Source organism: Bos indicus, chromosome X, assembly GCF_029378745.1.
Source record: "Bos indicus isolate NIAB-ARS_2022 breed Sahiwal x Tharparkar chromosome X, NIAB-ARS_B.indTharparkar_mat_pri_1.0, whole genome shotgun sequence".
Classification (NCBI taxonomy): domain Eukaryota; kingdom Metazoa; phylum Chordata; class Mammalia; order Artiodactyla; family Bovidae; genus Bos; species Bos indicus.
In genome coordinates, this window is record NC_091789.1 from 2,884,304 (window position 1) to 2,904,214 (window position 19,911).

The following is a 19,911-nucleotide window of genomic DNA, read 5'->3' on the forward strand; positions in this document are numbered from 1 at the left end:
ATAGCTGGGGAAACAGTGGAAACAGTGTCAGACTTTATTTTTCTGGGCTCCAAAATCACTGCAGATGGTGATTGCAGCCATGAAATTAAGACGGTTACTCCTTGGAAGGAAAGTTATGACCGACCTAGATAGCATATTGAAAAGCAGAGACATTACTTTGCCAACACAGGTACGTCTAGTCAAGGCTATGGTTTTTCCAGTGGTCATGTGTGGATGTGAGAGTTGGACTGTGAAGAAGGCTGAGCCCCGAAAAATTGATGCTTTTGAACTGTGGAGTTGGAGAAGACTCTTGAGAGTCCCTTGGACTGCAAGGAGATCCAACCAGTCCATTCTAAAGGAGATCAGTCCTGTGTGTTCTTTGGAAGGACTGATGCTAAAGCTGAAACTGCAGTACTTTGGCCACCTCATGCGAAGAGTTGACTCATTGGAAAATACTCTGATGCTGGGAGGGATTGGGGGCAGGAGGAGAAGGGGACGACAGAGGATGAGATGGCTGGATGGCATCACCGACTTGATGGACGTGAGTCTGAGTGAACTCCAGGAGTTGGTGATGGACAGGGAGGCCTAGCGTGCTGTGATTCATGGGGTCGCAAAAAGTTGGACATGACTGAGTGACTGAACTGAATTGAACCAAAGTAAATAGTAGTTTTCTATTGTCAATATTAATTTCATACTTTTAAGAATGTGGTTTCAATTTCAAGTGTTTCAAGCATGTCATTTAGAATATATAGTTACACAACTGTACTCCTGTGCATTTCCTTAAATTTAGTACGTTCTGTTTCTTATTCATTTGAAATAGTTGAAACGATATTTGTGCAGAGCTCACATATCTCTAATTATTGATTGCATTTTTTCTCAATGCAGGAAGTTTTGCTGGAATTGCTAGAACAATGTGTGGATGGCTTATGGAAAGCAGAGCGTTATGAAGTAATTTCTGAAATTTCCAAGTTGATCATTCCAATTCATGAGAAATGTCAAGAGTCTGAAGTAAGTAACTGAAACATTTGCATCATTCACGTATATATTTTATTTTGTTCTTAAATTACTATCCTTAAAAAATTCTGAAAAGTCCTAAAATTCCATTCCTACCTTATATTCATTTTTACAAATGAAATGAAGGATGCAATGTTTAAAATATAAATTAAAATTAACATTATGCCAGTTTTTCTCACAGCAGTTTTATCTATCAGTCTTCCCTCTCCACTCATAGCAGAGAACAATCCATGTTGTCCCTCACACACACAAAAAACAGTTACTCGATTTCCATGTGGTCAGGGGAGAGATATAGGTGTGAATCACTTCTTTTCAATTTGATGGTGAGGCTAAAGTTGCTAACAGATGATAGTTGGGGGATAATAAGTTACTAGGAATTACCCTTTTATGAGGAGCTTTTCCAGTTTTGTCTGCCACATAAATCTTTGATCAAGGAGAATTAGTAAAATAATCATAGTATAGCTATTGCCACCAGCACTCAACAGGACTTTTTATATTCAAGAATCTGAGTCCATAGCATAATTTTCTGTCCCTGCTATGCTGGAAAGGGGTGCTTAGGACTCAAGCCATTTTTAAAAGCAAAGCAGTCTATCCTTAAACATATATAACAAGTAGCCTTTCATTGTTGAAGTGTCCCAGAGTGAAAACATACATTTAATGTCATCTGTGTAGTGTTCTAATCTCTTCTCCAAATTGGCTCTTATCAAACTCACTCTTTCTTCCTGGGTTCTGGGTCTTCCTACTCTTTGCCCTGCTTTTGCTGTATACGGGGACATGCCTAAAAAATCATAGTGCAGCTCAAGTGATTATATTAAAAAGTGAGAGTTAAGTAATTAAATCTATGTTATATGGATGACAAAGGTTAGCCTATGAGACAAGACAAGAATCGGCATTGCTCTTTCTGTCAAAGCATTGCATCCTAAGAACCTTCATAAAAGTGCCAAAGTACCTACTCTCTTACTCTTAAGTTGTAGACCAGGTTATTAGAAACCCAGAGAACATATTGCTACTCAATGGACTAATAGGGAAAAAAGAAAAATATATCTTCCCTACACATTAAAGGAAGCAATATGTTCTATTGGGGAACTACTCCTATTTCCTTGTAAAGAGTCAAGGGTCTGAATAGATTCTGAAGCATCCTGCATGGGATGAAGTAACTTTTCAGTGTTCTTTATGGGATGGGCTGAAAAGTGTCAGCCACAGTAGCCATTAAGGAAGGAAAACTTCCCTCAATTGATTTCAACTGCAGAAAATAGTATGGAAAGAATGTGAAAGAAAGAACATCTGCTTCCCGGCTCCCCTTTTAGCATTGAAATGAAATTCACAACCATACAGTGAACCGTTTTCTAGTTTGCAGTTTAGTGGCATTTAGCGCATTCTTAATATTATGCTCCCACCACCTCTATGTTCAAAACGTTTTTCTCATCCCAGGAAAAGCTCCATCTCCTTCAAGGAATCACTCTTCACCCCCTCCCTCACCCCACTGGTGACCACTAATCTGCTTTCTGTCTGTGGATTTGCCTGTTCTGGATGTGTCATAAAAAAGATGAATATAAGATGTGACCTTTTGTGTCTGGCTTCTTTTACTTAGCATAATATTTAGAGGTTCATTCAAGTCGTAACCTATATCAGAACTTCATTCCTTTTTCATGGCTGAATGATATTCCATGGTATGGCTACGCCAAAATTTGTTTGTATGTTTGGGTTGTTTCCAGATTTTGGCTATTATAAAGAGTGCTGTTGTAAACAGATATGAGTAAGTTTCTGTGTGGGCGTGTTTTTGTTTATCTTGGATAGACACCTAAGAGGGGAATTGCTGAGTCGCAGCGTAATTCTATTAACTTCTGAGGAACCACCAAATTGTTGTCCCTTTTACCTTCCCACCAGCACATCTGGTTGGCACTTGTGTTCTGGGGTTCTTATTAGAACCTAGTGAATGTGCCATCCTAGTGAATGTGAAATGGTGTCACATTGTGGTTTTGCTTTCTGTTTCCTCAATGACTAACGATTTTGAACAGCTTTTCATGTCTTTGTTGGCCGTTTTTATATAGTCTCTGGAGAGATGTCTATCCAAGTCCTTTGCTCACTTTTAAATTGGGTTGTTTTTCATTTTGTTGTTGAACTATGAGAGTTCCTTATATGTTTTGGATAAGAAAACATCAGATATGTGACTTGCAAATATTTTCTCCTGTTCTGTATGGTGTCTTTTCACATTCTAGATAATGTTCTTTGCATAGTATGTTCCCTTTTCTGAGTGTGTAGAAGAATATATTCTTTGTGTCTGTGAACTTGTTATAAAAGCATTCCTCTCTCTGGCTTATACTGTTATTTTTGTGTCTTCATTTTACTTTCCTCTCCTAAAGTGTTTGCATGATCGTTTATTCCCATCTTTCCACCTTAGGGCTCAAGCAAAGCATTTTGCTTCTTTTTCAGTTATAATAATTCAGACATAAGGAAAAAAGTAGTCAATAACACAGTACTTTTAATGTATATACTACCATTGAGATATGAATGACATGAAGCACGGTATATACAGTTACAGTGTTATTTGACCATTTAAAGGTCTACCCTCTCACCTAAAGTTGTTAAGGCACTTTTTCTGTGACCATGGGAGAAGGGAATGCAAATGACCCCACCAAAACCATTTTGAACAGGAAATGGTGTTGCTTTTTTCCCCTTATGCATTTATTGTAGACATTTCATAACTAACCAAAAGATAAAGCTAATTTGCTGATTCTCATATTTTGAGACCTTACTCAAGTTTACAGAACTCTTCATGGAGCTTACCCAAAAATTTTGGAGGTTATGCACACAAAGAAAAGACTTTTAGGCACTTTCTTCAGAGTTGCCTTTTATGGCCAAGTAAGTATTCTTTAGTTCATCAAGTTGTTTTCCTTTTTAAACATTCACCTTTGAGTTATTAGAGTACCATAGCAGCAGTTACTGGCCCTAGGATTCTGTCTAGATAAAGCACCTGTCACAAGAGCAGGTGTGACACTTTCTCAGTGTAATGTTCACTTTGGTCTCCAGATCTAAATCCACTAGGTCAGAGGACAGCATATAAGATTTGAAGTTTCCTTCAGTTTCATTTTCAGTCAGGCTTCTTAAATGTTTATTTAATACGCAGTACTGAAAGTTTTCAAATAAAAGTCAGGTAAGTATGCAAGTGATAAGTATGCAAGTGATAAAACATCTAGTGTAAAAACATTCAGGCCAATGATGTGCTCATATGACTGTGAGTTTGAACGTTCTCATTTATTTCAGCTACAATATATACATGTGGCTTTTAGAACTATTATTTAAAATCTATTTCAACTACATCATTACTGATTACTTAGTAGATGTTCTCTAAATGCTGCATTTGCTCATAATGCTTATAAAGTATTGTGTGTTTAACTTTATAATAGTCTTTTTTCTTGAAGAAGAGGATGGAAAGGAGTACATCTATAAAGAGCCAAAGCTAAACTTTATGGTGAAAAATTTGGTACAGAGAATGTCAAAATAATTCAGGATTCAGACAAGGTAACATGCCCTGCATTTTGAAATCATTATTTATTAGTTCCAAATGTGGCACATTGCTTCTGACTTTTTCCTTTTTTAGCTGGTAGAGGAGAGGCATGGGAAATAGAGTCTTTCCAGATCCCGAAAGAAAGGACAGGGGCTTTGGAATCAGAGAGAAGGATTCAGATCTCCATTCTCTGCCACTTGCTAGCTGTGTAACCATGGGGAATTTACTTTACCTCTCTGTGCCTCATCGTTCTCGTTAGTAAAATGAACTTAATAGTAGTGCCTTCCTCATAGAGTTGTTGTTGGGATTAAATTAGTTAAGGTATGCAAAGTGATTGAGTTCTTGATGCATAAAAACGCCTTCAATAACAGCATAGAAGCTAGCATGCTCAACCAATGTCAGCCATTATTGTTACTGCTGTTGTGCCTCGTGATTGTCAATTTCATACTGTATGAATAAATCATCTTAGGTGGGACATCCCTAGTGGTCCAGTGGGTAAAAGTCTGCCTGCCAACGCAGGAGACACAGGTGCGATCCCTGGTCCAGGAGGATTCCACGTGCTGTGGGGAAACTCAACCTGTGCACCACAGCCACTGCACTGGCGCTCTAAACCCCACACACCACAACTAGACAGTACTCACTGCTCATTGCAACCTGAGAAAGTCCGCAAGCCACAGCAAAGAAGATCAAGTGGAGCCAAAAATAAAAATAAATGAGATTTAAAAAAAAAAATCATCTTATGACACACATTTCACTCTTAAGATAGCCTTAGTTCAGTAGCTATATTTGCAGTGATGTAGGTTTAGGAGAGATGCCTTGATCTAAAGATGATCCATCCCACTAGACCCTGCCAAGGCAAGGATGAGAAAGGTTCCAGCAAGAGAGGCTGTTTCTTAGAAATGCATAGTTCCTTATAGACAGAATTGCAGAAGAGCACAATGGGAATGACTGATTGTCCTTAGTCACCATGGGCATGTTCAGGATGAGAGCTGATTTTTACGGTAGGAAAGCCCTTTAACACAGTGCAAGATCTGCAGGCCCCAGAAATACGTACCGAGTGACTGTGATGTGCATGGTGCTCTGCAAAACACTTGATAGCTAACAGGCAGCATTGCCAGAGTGAAAGGCCCTTGGCGATGGTAAAGACACTTCATTTTCCCCCATGAAAATGATCTCTTCACTTTGTAAATTTAGCTGTATCTTATGGAGATGATTTTATCTTGAACATATGCCTTAGACATTTAAAAACAGGTATGCTTGCAGGTCCAAAATTCATTAACATTTGGCAAAACCTCTCTGCTTCTTATCAGTTTCAGTCTTCTTAAGACCACAGAAGTTTTCTCTTTTGTAGCCAGCAAGTTTTAGGCTTGCTAGCACACTACTGATACTATAAATGGAAAGTTATTAGAAAGCCAGGCTTGCAGAAAAACATGCAGTTTTCTACGTTATGCTGCCTCTGAAAACCTGGCCAACAGGCACTAATGACAAACCACCATCAGGCAGCTGGACTCCTGACCCTCTTTGTAAACACAATATTTTAGTCACTCTTCATAGGCAACAGATAAAAGAAGCAGTTGCTACTTTCAAAATCCTTCTTCTTTCTTAATGTGTGGAATTAAGAATTTTAAACACTCTTTTACTTGCCAAAGAATAAAATCTGCCTAAGGGCACAAACAGTTTAAAGAACAGTGGGCAATATTTTCCAGTATTTTAAATGTACGTTTCCTGGACCCAATAATTTCACATTTAAGATTTTATCTTGTAGATGTACACACATAAAGATGTATGTTTAAGATGTTTATTGCTCTTAAGTTTATATAGCACAAAACTCAAAACAATCTAATGTCCATACGGTTAAGGACGTGGTACTGCCTTCATAAAGGATCTAACTAAACTACTTAAAATATTTATAAGTTTGGATGTAATCCAATCAAAATATATTCTTTTTATATAAATTTATTTATTTTAATTGGAGGATAATTACTTTACAGTATTGTGATGGTTTTTGCCATACATCAATATGAATCGGCCATAGATGGAATGATACAAGTGTTAACCATGGTATCTCAAAGGAGAGAGTCTAGAGTCTTATGGAGAAAAAAACCATTTTTTACTTTTCAAGTGTACTTTTTTAATGTTTTACCATATGCTTAGTTCATTTTTATAACGTTAAAATCCGTCTTGATCTCTTTTTATTTTTCTTCTATGCTTTGTGTTATTTAGATAATTAGCTTCAACTATTTCCTAAGTTTCTCTGGAGAAATCTAGATATTTAATGGGAAAAAAAATAAAGAAGTTTTGAATATAGGCTTTTTGGAAAAGTTTTAAAAGCTACTAAGAAAGTTTCTATCTCTTGTCACAGCATTGAATATGGTGTTTGCTGTGGGTTTTTCACAGTGGCCCTTCATAGGATTGTAGTCATTTCTTTCTATTCCTAATTTGTTGAGTGTTTTCATTATGAAAGGGTATTGAATTTTATAATCGAATGTGTTTTCTGTATTGATTTAGATGATTGTGTGTGTGTGTGTGTTTTTTTTTCCTTCATTCTGTTAATGCAGTGTATTCTCCCCTGCACTGGATGAAGGATCCTTAACCACTGCACCACCAGGAAAGTCCCCTATAGTAATAATTTTATAATGTATTAATCTTTTACATCATGGAGAAATAAAAACGAATTATTACTATTGTTATGTTAATACTAGATTTTATAATTACCCATGTATTTATCTTTACTGAGACCTTCATACAGGTTTGAATTCCTGTCTGATGTTCTTTCATTGTGACCAGCAGGACTCCCTGTGGCATTTCACATGGGGCAGGTCTAGTGGTGACAAGCTCCTTCAGCCTCTCTTTATCTGGGAGTGCCTTAATTTTTCCTCACTTTTGAGGACAGTTTTGCCAGATATCAGTTCTGTTCAGTTCAGCCTCTCAGTCGTGTCCGACTCTTTTGTGACACCATGAACTGCAGCACGCCAGGCCTCCCTGTCCATCACCAACTCCCGGAGTTCACCCAAACCCATGTCCATCGAGTTGGTTATGCCATCCAACCATCTCATCCTCTGTCGTCCCCTTCTCCTCCTGCCCTCAACCGTCCCCAGCATCAGGGTCTTTTCCAATGAGTCAGCTCTTTGCATGAGGTGGCCAAAGGATTGGAGTTTCAGCTTCAACATCAGTCCTTCCAATGATCACCCAGGACTAATCTCCTTTAGGATGGACTGGTTGGATCTCCTTGCAGTCCAAGGGACTCTCGAGAGTCTTCTCCAACACCACAGTTCAAAAGCATCAATTCTTCGGCGCTCAGCTCTCTTTATAGTCCAACTGTCACATCCATACAAAACTAGTGGAAAAACCATAGCATTGACTGGACGGACCTTTGTTGGCAATGTCTCTGCTTTTTAATATGATGTCTAGGTTGGTCATAACTTTCCTTCTAAGGAGTAAGAGTCTTTTAATTTCATGGCTGCAGTCACCATCTGCAGTGATTTTGGAGCCCCAGAAAAATAAAGTCAGCCACTGTTTCCACTGTTTCCCCATCTATTTGCCAGGAAGTGATGGGACCAAATGCCATGATCTTCGTTTTCTGAATGTTGAGCTTTAAACCAACTTTTTCACTCTCCTCTTTCACTTTCATCAAGAGGCTCTTTAGTTCACTTCCTGCCATAAGGGTGGTGTCATCTGCCTATCTGAGGTTATTGATATTTCTCCTGCCAGTCTTGATTCCAGCTTGTACTTCCTCCAGCCCAGCGTTTCTCATGATGTACTCTGCATATAAGTTAAATAAGCAGGGTGACAATATACAGCCTTGATGTACTCCTTTTCCTATTTGGAACCAGTCTGTTATTCCATGTCCAGTTCTAACTGTTGCTTCCTGACCTGCATACAGATTTCTCAGGAGATTTTCTCTTTAAGATTTTTCCACAGTTAATTGTGATCCACACAGTCAAACGCTTTCGCACAGTCAATAAAGCAGAAAGAGATGTTTTTCTGGAACTCTCTTGCTTTTTCGATGATCCAGCAAATGTTGGCAGCAGTTTGATCTCTGGTTCCTCTGCCTTTTCTAAAACCAGCTTCAACATCTGGAAGTTCACGGTTCCCGTATTGCTGAAGCCTGGCATGGGGAATTTTAAGCATTACTTTAGTAGCGTGTGAGATGAGTGCAATTGTGCTGTAGTTTGAGCATTCTTTGGCACTGCCTTTCTTTGGGATAGGAACGAAAATTGACCTTTTCCAGTCCCGTGGCCACTGCTGAGTTTTCCAAATGTGCTGGCATATTGAGTGTAGCACTTTCACAGCATCATCTTTCAGGATTTGAAATAGCTCAACTGGAATTCCATCACCTCCACTAGCTTTGTCAGATATAGGATTCTTGATTAATAGATTTTTTTTTAGCACTTTGAATATAGCAGTCCACTGCCTTCTGGCCTCCTAAGTTTCTGATGGGAAATCTGACCATCTTATTCAGGATTCCTTGTGTGTGACGTGCCATTTGTCTCTTGATTGTTGCAAAATTCTCTCTTTGGCTTTGGCTTTTGACATTTGATTTTAATGTGTCTCACCGTGGGTCTCTTAGAGTTACCCTGCTTGGAGTTTGTTGAGCTTTGTGTCTTTCATCAGATTTGAGAGTTGACCCATTATTTCTTCAGATAGTCTCCCTGCCCCTTTCTCTCACTTTTCTGCTTCAAGTACTCCCCTAGTGTGTATTTTCACCTGCTGGATAATGTTCCACAGGTTCCGTAGCCTCTGTTCGTCTTTAATTTTTTTCCTTTGTGTTCCTCTGATGGATCATTGATCTTATCTTCAAGTAGGCTCACTATTTCTTACACCTGCTGCAGTTTACCTTTAATTCCCTCTGGTGACTTTTCATTTCAGTTATTGTATTGTTCACCTCTGAAAAAAAGGTTTTTTGATTTCCTTTTAGATTTTCTAGCTATTTATTGATATTGACATTTGTTGATAAATAGTTTTCTTGACTTTTTCCACAGTTCTTTGATCATGAATACTGCTGTTTTAATGTCTTTTTCTAGGAGATCTGCTATCACTTTTTTTTCAGTGATAATGTCTATTGGTTTATTTTTCTTTTTTGAGTGGGCCATACTGTCCTATTTCTTTGTATGCCTTGCAATTTTTTTTGGTGTTGAAAACTGGACATTTGTATTTAATATTGTGATCCCTCTGAAAATCAGATTCTCTCCCTGTCCCAGAGTTTCCTGGGTTTTGTTGTTGTTTTTAATTGTTGTAAGCTATGTCTGTCCCAAGAATCCACCTGAGGTGTAAATTTGGGATCTTCTCAAGTCTTTTCTGAGCCTGTGCCTTCCCCTGGGCATACGCAGCGACTTTCTAGTCACCCTCATTTATGCAATTACCTTAGAACAGTCTAGTATTGGATGTCCAGCTCCTAAGAGGGGATGGAGAGGAAAATGAAAGAGAGAGGAAAGGTGCTGGTCTGTTAAATACCCTGAAAGTCACTTTAGGCAGAGGGGGAGGGCATTGCAACAAAGGGAAGAGGTGGTATAAAAATGGCCACAGCCTCTTTGACTGTCCCCCTGTGACCAGAAGCAGCAATCAGCAGTCATAGCACAGATTCACAATATTTGGAAGACAGGGTCATTGTTCATCCTGGCTCCTACAAGCTGTTCTAGGAATATGCACACAGCTATCTGCCGTAGTACTTGAGGGATGAGGTATGGGTGGCTGCCATTGTGCCCAGAGTTAAAATTGAACAAAATCAAATTTAAGGCAATTTTCTGTCCAAGTCTTCCCCTGGAAGTTGCAAGTCTTCAACAGACTCCAGAGTTCCAAAATTGTTCCATCAGATAGGTAATGACGGTGTAAGTATTGTCTCTATAAGAAGATAGACGTCTGGTGCTCTGCCATCTTCTGAGAATCCTCTCTGTAATAGGTATTTTTTGAGGTGGAATTCAAATGTGCAGTTAGCCATTTTAATACATGGGGAGCACATGTACACCCGTGCTGGATTCAAGTCAATGTGTGGCAAAACCAATACAATATTGTAAAGTAATTAGCCTCCAATTAAAATAAATAAATTTATATTAAAAAAATAAAAATTAAAAAAGAAGTTGAATGTAACATAAAAGCAAATAAAACTAAATAAACATTTCAAAAAAGCAAATGATAAAGCAATGCTCAGCATGATCTCCAGTTTGTAAATAAATATATATGCATAGAAAAAAAGATGACAAGGAAATATATGAGAATGTGAATGATGGTCATTGCTGAGTGGTAGCATTGCAGTTTTTTCTGTCTACATTTCTGTAATCTCCAAATAGCTTCTGTAACTTCTTAATAATCAGAAGGAAACAATCCTTGAAGAAAGAGCAAAGACCTCTTCCAAGTGTATATTCATCTCGCAGTGTATTCAATGACACTGTTCCACAGTTGATCTCAGAGGCGTTAGTAGCTTACCTGTACCCCATTTTCCCTCCTGTTTAATAAAACACAAAACTTTCTTACTTTCCAGGTAAATGTCAAAGAGCTTGATCCCAAATATGCTCATATCCAAGTCACTTATGTGAAGCCCTACTTTGATGATAAAGAACTCACAGAAAGAAAAACTGAGTTTGAAAGAAACCATAATATCAACAGATTTGTTTTTGAGGCTCCTTATACATTGTCAGGCAAAAAGCAAGGCTGTATAGAGGAACAGTGCAAACGCCGTACAATCTTGACTAGTAAGTAGGACTTGGCATAACTTCTTTGTTTGACATGATCTTTTTTGATACATACAAGCAGCAGCTGGTCAGCAGGAAAATGTAACTAAAATTTTAATCATTTATTGTCCTTCAGTTCAGTCACTCACTTACACAAACATGGCTATGTTATAAACCATTCCTTTCCCATATGTAATTCATGCTTAGTCTGAGTCGTCTCAGAGAGAATTTCTCCTTCAGTCCTGAAGTAATAAGGCAATATTTGGTCTCTAAGGGATTTTTCCAGATTAAATATGGGGAGAATTAAGCACAATAGATTTTTGTTTTAGTTTGGCTATTTGATGTGCTGTCTTAAAAACTCATCTGTCAATCTTAATCTGTAATAGCTTCAAACTCGTTTCCATATGTGAAGAAGAGGATTGCTATAAACTATGAGCAGCAGATTCATTTAAAGCCAATTGATGTTGCCACTGATGAAATAAAAGATAAAACTGCAGAGCTGCAAAAGCTTTGCTCCTCTGCTGATGTGGACATGATTCAGCTCCAACTTAAATTGCAGGGCTGTGTTTCAGTGCAGGTATGTTGGTTGCTAACCATGTATTAAATGTTTCTTGTTGTTCCTCTTGCTTTCATAAGGGCACAGAACAAACACTAATTATAATTGTCTTATACTCTGACTGGGTGCAAAAATCTCTACATTATTTATTAATTTAATAAAGACATTATGTTCAGTTTCTGTAAATTTTTTGTTATGTCAGATAGCTTTAACATAAATCCCTCTGACTATAGCTAAGCCCTATATTTAGATAGCAGAAATTGTTAAGTAACTTGTTAGAGTATAATTTTGGCAGATGATTTGCTTTAATCTTTTTCAAATAAATTTATAGTAAGAATAGTAAATATGTTTCTCAGGTATGGATTTTTGTATATTGTATTCTTTTTAAAAAGAGAAATGAAAAAATTACTTTTTGATTACATCCTAACAACCCTCATTTTTCTCCTTTTGTAATTTAGGTAAATGCAGGTCCGTTAGCATATGCAAGGGCTTTCTTAAATGACAGTCAAGCTAGCAAGTATCCAGCCAAAAAAGTAAATGAGTTGAAAGACATGTTTAGGTAAGTGCTTTGCAGTTTTCAGATCAGACCTCTAGTTTTCTTTTACTCCATTGTCTTCTTAAGTGAAATCAAAATATTCACCAAATAATGTCCTTCTAAAAAAATTATCTGTTCCCTTTTATAACGTTTAAGTTACCTTCTAGTGGTATTTTAGGTAGTCAGGAAATGTGTGATCTCTTTCTTGCTGCAGAACTGTAACAGTATCCTAGTGACCCAAGGCGTTAAATATGACAACGACTTCATTGCTGTGGATATTGTGACACAAACACAAGCCCACATTCATTATGTGATTTCCTCCTTTGCCTGATTGAGCTCATGTCACAGCTTTTCCAGACCATTTAGGCTAGGAAAGGTTGGATAGGTTTGCTTCTATCCTGTATCCTTAGTTCCACTTGGATTCTGCTATTCTAGGGCATACGATAATCTTTTCTGGACTGAGCATCCCTCTAAGCCAATGCATGTCTGAATGGTTGCACAGTAGAAAAATCTGTTTCTTATATAAAAGAACTTAGATTCAGAATAAGAGAGAAAGATGATTTAAACAGACTGAGTAGAAAGATTATCTCCACTCATTTGCTCCTGACTTATTTCATTTACTTTTCCTATCTCTGTATTATCAGCTGTTTCAGGTTACAGAGTAACCATTACTCATTCCCTTGTAGCTCAGTCGGTAAAGAATCTGCCTGCAGTGCAGGAGACCCGGGTTTGATCCCTGGGTTGGGAAGACCCCCTGGAGAAGGAAATGGCAACCCACTCCAGTATCCTTGCCTGCAAAATCTCATGGACAGAGGAGCCTGGTGGGTTGTAGTCCACAGGGTCGCAAAGAGTCAGGCATGACTGAGCGTCTAACACTTCCTTACTTACTTAGTACTCATTCATTCAATGTTTATTAATGCCTGGCATGTACAAAAAGATTCTGCTCTTTGCTATGACAGGGATACAGCACAAATGGTCAGTGAGGTACTTTGTCCCCTAAGATTTGCGTTCTAATTATGGACATGAAACATAAACATATGAAATAATGATAAAAAAAAGTTTTTATGATACATTATAATCTCTCTGTCGCCACTCTTACCAGCCCAGGGCAGATACTTCATGCCTATAAGCACCCAGCAGTATACTGGGTACATAGCCCCAAATAAATTATTTTTCAATAACTGACTTTATCTACAGGTGTTAATTAATGTAAGTGCAAGCATAGCTGAGATCATATCAAGTGACTGAGCAGGCAGGCTTCCCAGAGGGTATATATTTCAAGCCAGGTTTGGAAGGAGATAAGAAACCAGAAGACAAAGATAGAAAAGAAAAGATATTTCAGACTTAGGAGATGGCATTAGCAAAAACACAGTGAGAAAATATGGGGTTCTAATCTTCCTTCTAGGCAAGCTGTGGTTAAAGTAAATATTAAATTGTCAGTGCGACTTTTGAGTAATAAGTAACAAAAATTCATCTTTGATCTTCATCTATAGAAGTTCATCCAAGCACGCTGCATTGCACTGGAACTAAATGAGTAGTTAATTAAAGAGGATCAGATTGAACACCATGAAGGGCTCAAGTCAAATTTCAGAGACATGGTGAAAGAATTGTCTGACATTATTCATGAACAGGCAAGTATTAGGGTGATTGAAAATGAAAACATGATCTGGGTCCCTAAAGTGTTACTTAGCAAACCTATTAGTTTGAAATAGTATTACCTTGAAATTACTTAGTCTCTTATTTTAAAATCTGTTCTTATATTCTTTACCCATATAAATGATATAATGCAAATCAGATTTGAAACAATCACGGACGATTGCTTTAGCAGGTGTTTCAGATGTTAAACTATTTTGTTCTTTGTGCCACAGTGCCATTAGAAGTGAATAGTTGTGCAAGTGTGAATTAATCTACTGTGAGCATGGCTAAGGTCTCTCAAGAAGGATCCTAGAGAAGTGCAATGATTGGCTCAGTAGCCAGATCCCTAAATGAATACCCCTGTCTTAGATGTAGGAAACTGCATACAGTTGGCCTTTGATATTCACAGCTTCCACATCCTTGGATTCAACCAACTACAGATCAAAAATATTTGAAGAAAAATTTCCAGAAAGTTCCAAAAAACAAAACTTGAATTTCCTGTATGTAGACAGCTATTTCAGAGAAGACAATAGCACCCCACTCCAGCACTCGTGCCTAGAAAATCCCATGGACAGAGGAGCCTGGTAGGCTGAAGTCCATGGGGTCACTAAGAGTCGGACACAACTGAGCGACTTCACTTTCACTTTTCACTTTCTTGCATTGGAGAAGGAAATGGCAACCCACTTCAGTGTTCTTGCCTGGAGAATCCCAGGGACGGGGGAGCCTGGTGGGCTGCCGTCTATGGGGTCGCACAGAGTCAGACACAACTGAAGTGACTTAGCAGCAGCAGGCAGCTATTTACATAGCATTTACATTGTATTAACTATTATAAATAATCTGGAGATGATTTTAAAGTACAGGGGAGGATATGCATGAGTTACATGAAAATACTGTGTGATTTTATATAAGGGACTTGAGCATCCTCAGTTTAATAACCATGGGAGAAGGGGGGCAGTGGTCCTGGAACTAATCCTCTGAGGATACCGAGTGACAACTGTACTATCGTTTAGGTGAGATCCTGAGTGAGTTCCAAAATTCAAGAATTGTCTTAATACCCATATAGCCTGCAAAACTCTTTTTATAATACCTAGCATTGTAATATTTGCCTGTTAATGTCAATTATAGCTAACTTAGTAAAACACAATCTGAAACATATAGAGGCAAAGATCTGCTCACCACTGACAGCCAAATTCTGTCATAATTAAGCAGTTAAGACTTTTATACATCTACTTGCCTTAAAACCAGAGTACTCCTGAATTGTCCTTGTAAACGTCATTCCTATATTAGGCTCCTGAAATCTGTGTTTGCAACCACTCTATACATGGATTGTCACTGAACTATTTTAACGTCTTCACCACAGATGTAAAAGTCATGGCCTGATGGTCTGGTTCTCAGTGCCTGAGCCCTATTGAGCTTACATAATGTCTCTTTGCTTTCCTTAAGAAGGAAAACAGCCAATAAGATCAATATTTGCTTCAGAAACTCTTCAGACTCTCAATTTTTTATGAAATTCAGACCCCTTAAAAGAAACAAGGATAACTACAGCCCTTTAGAGAACACATTCTTATTGCTGGTTCCAGAAAGGAGAACCTCCTCTGTCCTGGTATGAGCATTTCACTGCTTGCCTGAAGACACTCCCCTGGGTGAGACCATCACATGGAGGGTGTCCTTACAAATAGACTGACCATGGTTAGTGCCAAAGCACTGCAGTGTAATGGTGGGGAGGGGCAGAAGAGAGATTTCAAGGAAAACAGGAGCTAGTTGACTATCTCTGCTATAGGAGCTACTTGACTGTCTCTCCTCTAGCTAGAAGAGCTAGCTATCTCTTATGGTATCTTGTATGCTTTCTCTTAGAAAGGACTTTGGGAAATTTGTTATAATTAGTCCAGAGTTGCACTGCGTGACCAGGAGTCCAATTTTCTAACCATGGTCATCTTCTCAGTATGGAGAAGCCAGGCAGCTAGACTTTCATCATCCATCTTGCAGTGAGATGAGTCATCCCAGTCTCCTGCTCTCCTATTCTCATGGCAGGGAATCTCGCCGGCCTGAGGAGTCTGGACTCAGTGATCTGTTTCCTCTTTCTGTCATCTTGACTTCTGTTAGCCCACTTAGGAGTGAGTGTAAACCATCCCAAGGCATACCTTTGCTGCTCAGTTTTCCGAGGTCCTTTTTTGTCTCCTTCCTAAAGCAGGCTGGTGATCAGGACTAGGCAGGCAGGGAATCATTCCACTTCCTTTATTGTCTGTATCTCAGGTTCAGCCCCTGAGTACGGTGGGGATATGCCTCTCTTCACCTTCACTGTTCTGGGGTATGTTGAAGTGTTAGTCACTCAGTCATGTCCAACTCTTTGTGACCCCATGGACTGTAGCTCCCCAGGCTCTTTTGTCTGTGGAATTCTCCAGGCAAGAATGGAGTGGGTTGCTATTTCCTTCTCCAGGGGATCTTCTGAACCCAGGGATCAAACTCGGGTCTCCTGCATTGTAGGTGAATTCTTTACCATCTGAGCCATCTGGGGAATACTTTAATCAAATAGACTACATAATTTGTTCCTAGAAACTGTCCAGTTTACGGGGTTCTGTTCTCCATTGTCTATAGGGAAAAACAGCAAAACTCCTCCTTTACAAAAATATAAAACAATTATAGCATTTTAAGCCAATATATATTACAGTTATAGGGGCTTCCCTGGTGGCTCAGATGGTAAAGCATCTGCCTGCAGTGTGGGAGACCTGGGATCGATCCCCGGGTCAGGAAGATCCCCTGGAGAAAGAAATGGCAATGCACTCCAGTACTCTTGCCTGGAAAATTCCATGCATAGAGGAGCCTGGTAGGCTATAGTCCATGGGATTGCAAACATTTGGACACGACTGAGCAACTTCACTGGTATATTACAGTTAAAGGATTTGCATGCAACTGTATGACCTAGCCTTGAACTCTAAATTATTCAAATTGAAAGCAAATTATTCAATTTACTGCTAGTATGATGATCAAGATATTTAGAGCAGTCATCCTATACAGTTCTTTTTTCCTTGCTAAAAATCAAAATTGAACTGATGTTGTTGTTCAGTTACTCGGTCATGTCTGACTCTGCAACCCCATGCACTGCAACACACCAGGCTTCCCTGTCCTTCAACACCTCCCGGAGTTTGCTCAAACTCTCATCCATTGATTTGGTGATTACATCCAATCATCTCATCCTCTGTTGTCCCTTTCTCCTCCTGCCTTCAATCTTTCCCAGCATCAGTATTTTCCCGTTACTCAGCTCTTCACATCAAGTGGCCAAAGTATTGGAACTTCAGCTTCAGAATCAGTCTTTCCAATGAATATTCAGGGGTGATTTCCCTTATGATTGGTTTGATCTGCTTGCAGTCCAAGGGACTCTCAAGAGTCTTCTCCAACACCACAGTTTGAAAGAATTCATTCTTCGGCATTCAGCCTTCTTTATGGTCCAACTCTCACATCCATACATGACTACTGGAAAAACCATAGCTTTGACTAGATGGACCTTTGTTGGCAAAGTAATGTCTCTGCTTTTTATTCAGAGTCAGCCAAGTCAGTTTAAAAGATTTTGGCTTTATTCAGTGATTCATGAGTCTGGCAGCATCCCATCTGTCAGAGAGAAAGGAGCTCTGAAGAGCTGTAGAAAATGGAAGCCTTTTACAGGTAGAAGGAGTCTGGTCAAGGAAGTTATTCTAAAAGAGACCTGATTGTTTCAAGCAAGGTCACCTTCCTCTGGGGCACAGCAAGGGTCTGTCCAGTGAAGTACCTCACTAGTGCTGACCAGGAAATTTCAAACTTGAAAGTAATGCATGTACTTTTTTGACTAGTTCAGATTACCTGCCTGGAAAAGACTGAAACTGCAGTTAGGTTGATAGTAATTCTCAGGTGATGTGGGTTTAGCACAAGTGACTCCATTTTGGGCATCTTGCCTCTGTCTCTCTCTCTCTCTTTTTTTTTTTAATTTATTTGGCTGCACCATGTCTTAGCTGCGGCATGTGGGATCCAGCTCCCCGAGCAGAGACTGAACCCAGGCCCCCTGCACTGGGAGCGTGGAGTCCCATCCTCTGGACCACCAGGGAAGTCCCTTGTCTCTTTAACACCCTGAAATTTGGGTTTTATGAATCTGCTGTCATATTTTCCACCTGTCTTTCTCATTTAATTTCTATAAACCATGGCTATTATGTTCAGTTCTAGAGACCAAATTTTAGACCCTTGATATTATATATTCTCCTGTAGTTTAAATTCTTCTATATTCTATATTGATAGGTAACCAAGAAAAGTCTTACTTTCTATTGGTTTATATTTATGAAATCTGTATTGTCATGATGTATCCTATTTAGGTGTACCTTGGTTTGGGCAAATGTTGACTTTTTAGTGAATTTTTGTAAATCAGTATTTCCAATATTTCCATATAAAAGAGAGCTTTTTTTTTTTTTTTTTAGTCAGACGCTTTGAGATATATTATTTCCCAAAGGCAAATATAATACAAAAGAAGATAAAATATAGCTGTGTACTGAAATGTGAGTTATCTGTTTAGCTCCATAAATGATGACTTGACAAAAAGATATGGCCTGGCTATTCCTTGGCCCTTTTCAGTGTTATCTGTTACACTATACCAAAATATGAAGTTCTTTCTAAGAGAAAATTTTTCTATTATGGATTTTATATAAGACATGATTTGCAGCAGCACAAATGATATGACCCATTTCTGCCACCAGAAGCCAATTTGCAGGCTTAATACTAAAGTTTCAAAGCTAACTTGAGAACCTAGTATTGAAAGCTTGAAGCCTAAGTTGGGACTGTACAGTAAAGAGGTTAGATGTGATGTGTATGCTGTTCTTTCATCTAGTCTGGGCATGAGATATCACTTGATGTTGATCACACAAAATGGATAATTTTTAAAACATATATACTAATATGATTATATGTATATATTTATAAAGTTCTTCATTTCCAAGAAAAATCTTTTGCATCAATTAGTTTACATAATTATGGTATACATTTGAAAATTTGACTTATTTTCTCTTCACTTAAAATTATTTCCCAAGTCTCCTGGGAAAGGGCATGGGTTTCAGGATGTTTGAAAAGCCCCCCAGTGAACTTGAGAACCACTCTTAGAAGATGATCTATAAACTCATATCAAGAAGTTCATTGTTTAGGCTCTTGTTATGACCATCTGGTAAAAAAATTTTTAAAGACTGTGTTACCTCTCAATTTCTGTTGAATTTTACATTTACAACCTTTGGTTTTTCTTAATGAGTAACCAGATCTTTTCTGCTTTTTTGATACGCTGCCTTTGTAATACAGCTTTGAAGATTTGAGTCGGTAATGTTTTTCTTTGCTCTTTCTGCTTTATATTGTTTTAAATAGCTAAGTGTCAGTGATAAATTGGAATATGCCTGTGATTTCGTATACACATACCTTTTTTGGCCATGGCTATTTTGCTTTGTGATAAACATGCCATTTCTTTCGTTTTAGATAATACAAGAAGACCCAATGCATTCTCCCTGGATGAGCAACACATTACATGTATTTTGTGCAATTAGTGGTACGTCGAGTGACCGAAGTTATGGTTCCCCAAGATACACTGCTGAAATATGAGGACATGTGTCAAGGGACAACAAGACTGAACTTTCTCAGGAATATTCGGAGCTGTGCAAATGTTAAAAATTTAAGGATTTGTTATACAGAGTGTTTCCTCCTGACACCAAAACTTTCATGCTTTCATACAGGGTGCTTACATATTTGTAAATATTTAAGCAACTTGAAAGTGCCTGGAAAACTGCACCACTGTGCTTAGTTTGTACTTTTTAAGGTAAATCTATATACTGAGAAGTAGAGTTCAAAAACTTTAATTCGATTTGCTTAATTGTTACTTAAAATATTAATGGTACTGTGTAAAATTGTATAATGGAACACAATAAAAGGTAAAACTTCTTCGTAATTAGAAGTGAAGGAGATAATACTTTGAACTTGACAGGAAGCTAAATTCATTATCATACTAACCCTTGGAGAATAA

General features: G+C 38.3%; 1 protein-coding gene across 1 annotated transcript in view; it reads left to right on the forward strand.

Moving 5' to 3' along the window:
- The window catches only part of LOC139181212 (dedicator of cytokinesis protein 11-like), a 205,748-nt gene that overhangs the window by 68,579 nt on the left and 117,258 nt on the right, over positions 1–19,911 (forward strand). Inside the window, exons 7-10 of the mRNA XM_070784117.1 lie at positions 865–987; positions 10,980–11,190; positions 11,556–11,746; positions 12,184–12,284. Of these exons, the coding sequence (XP_070640218.1) occupies positions 865–987; positions 10,980–11,190; positions 11,556–11,746; positions 12,184–12,284 (626 nt within the window). The remainder of the gene's footprint in view (positions 1–864; positions 988–10,979; positions 11,191–11,555; positions 11,747–12,183; positions 12,285–19,911) is intronic.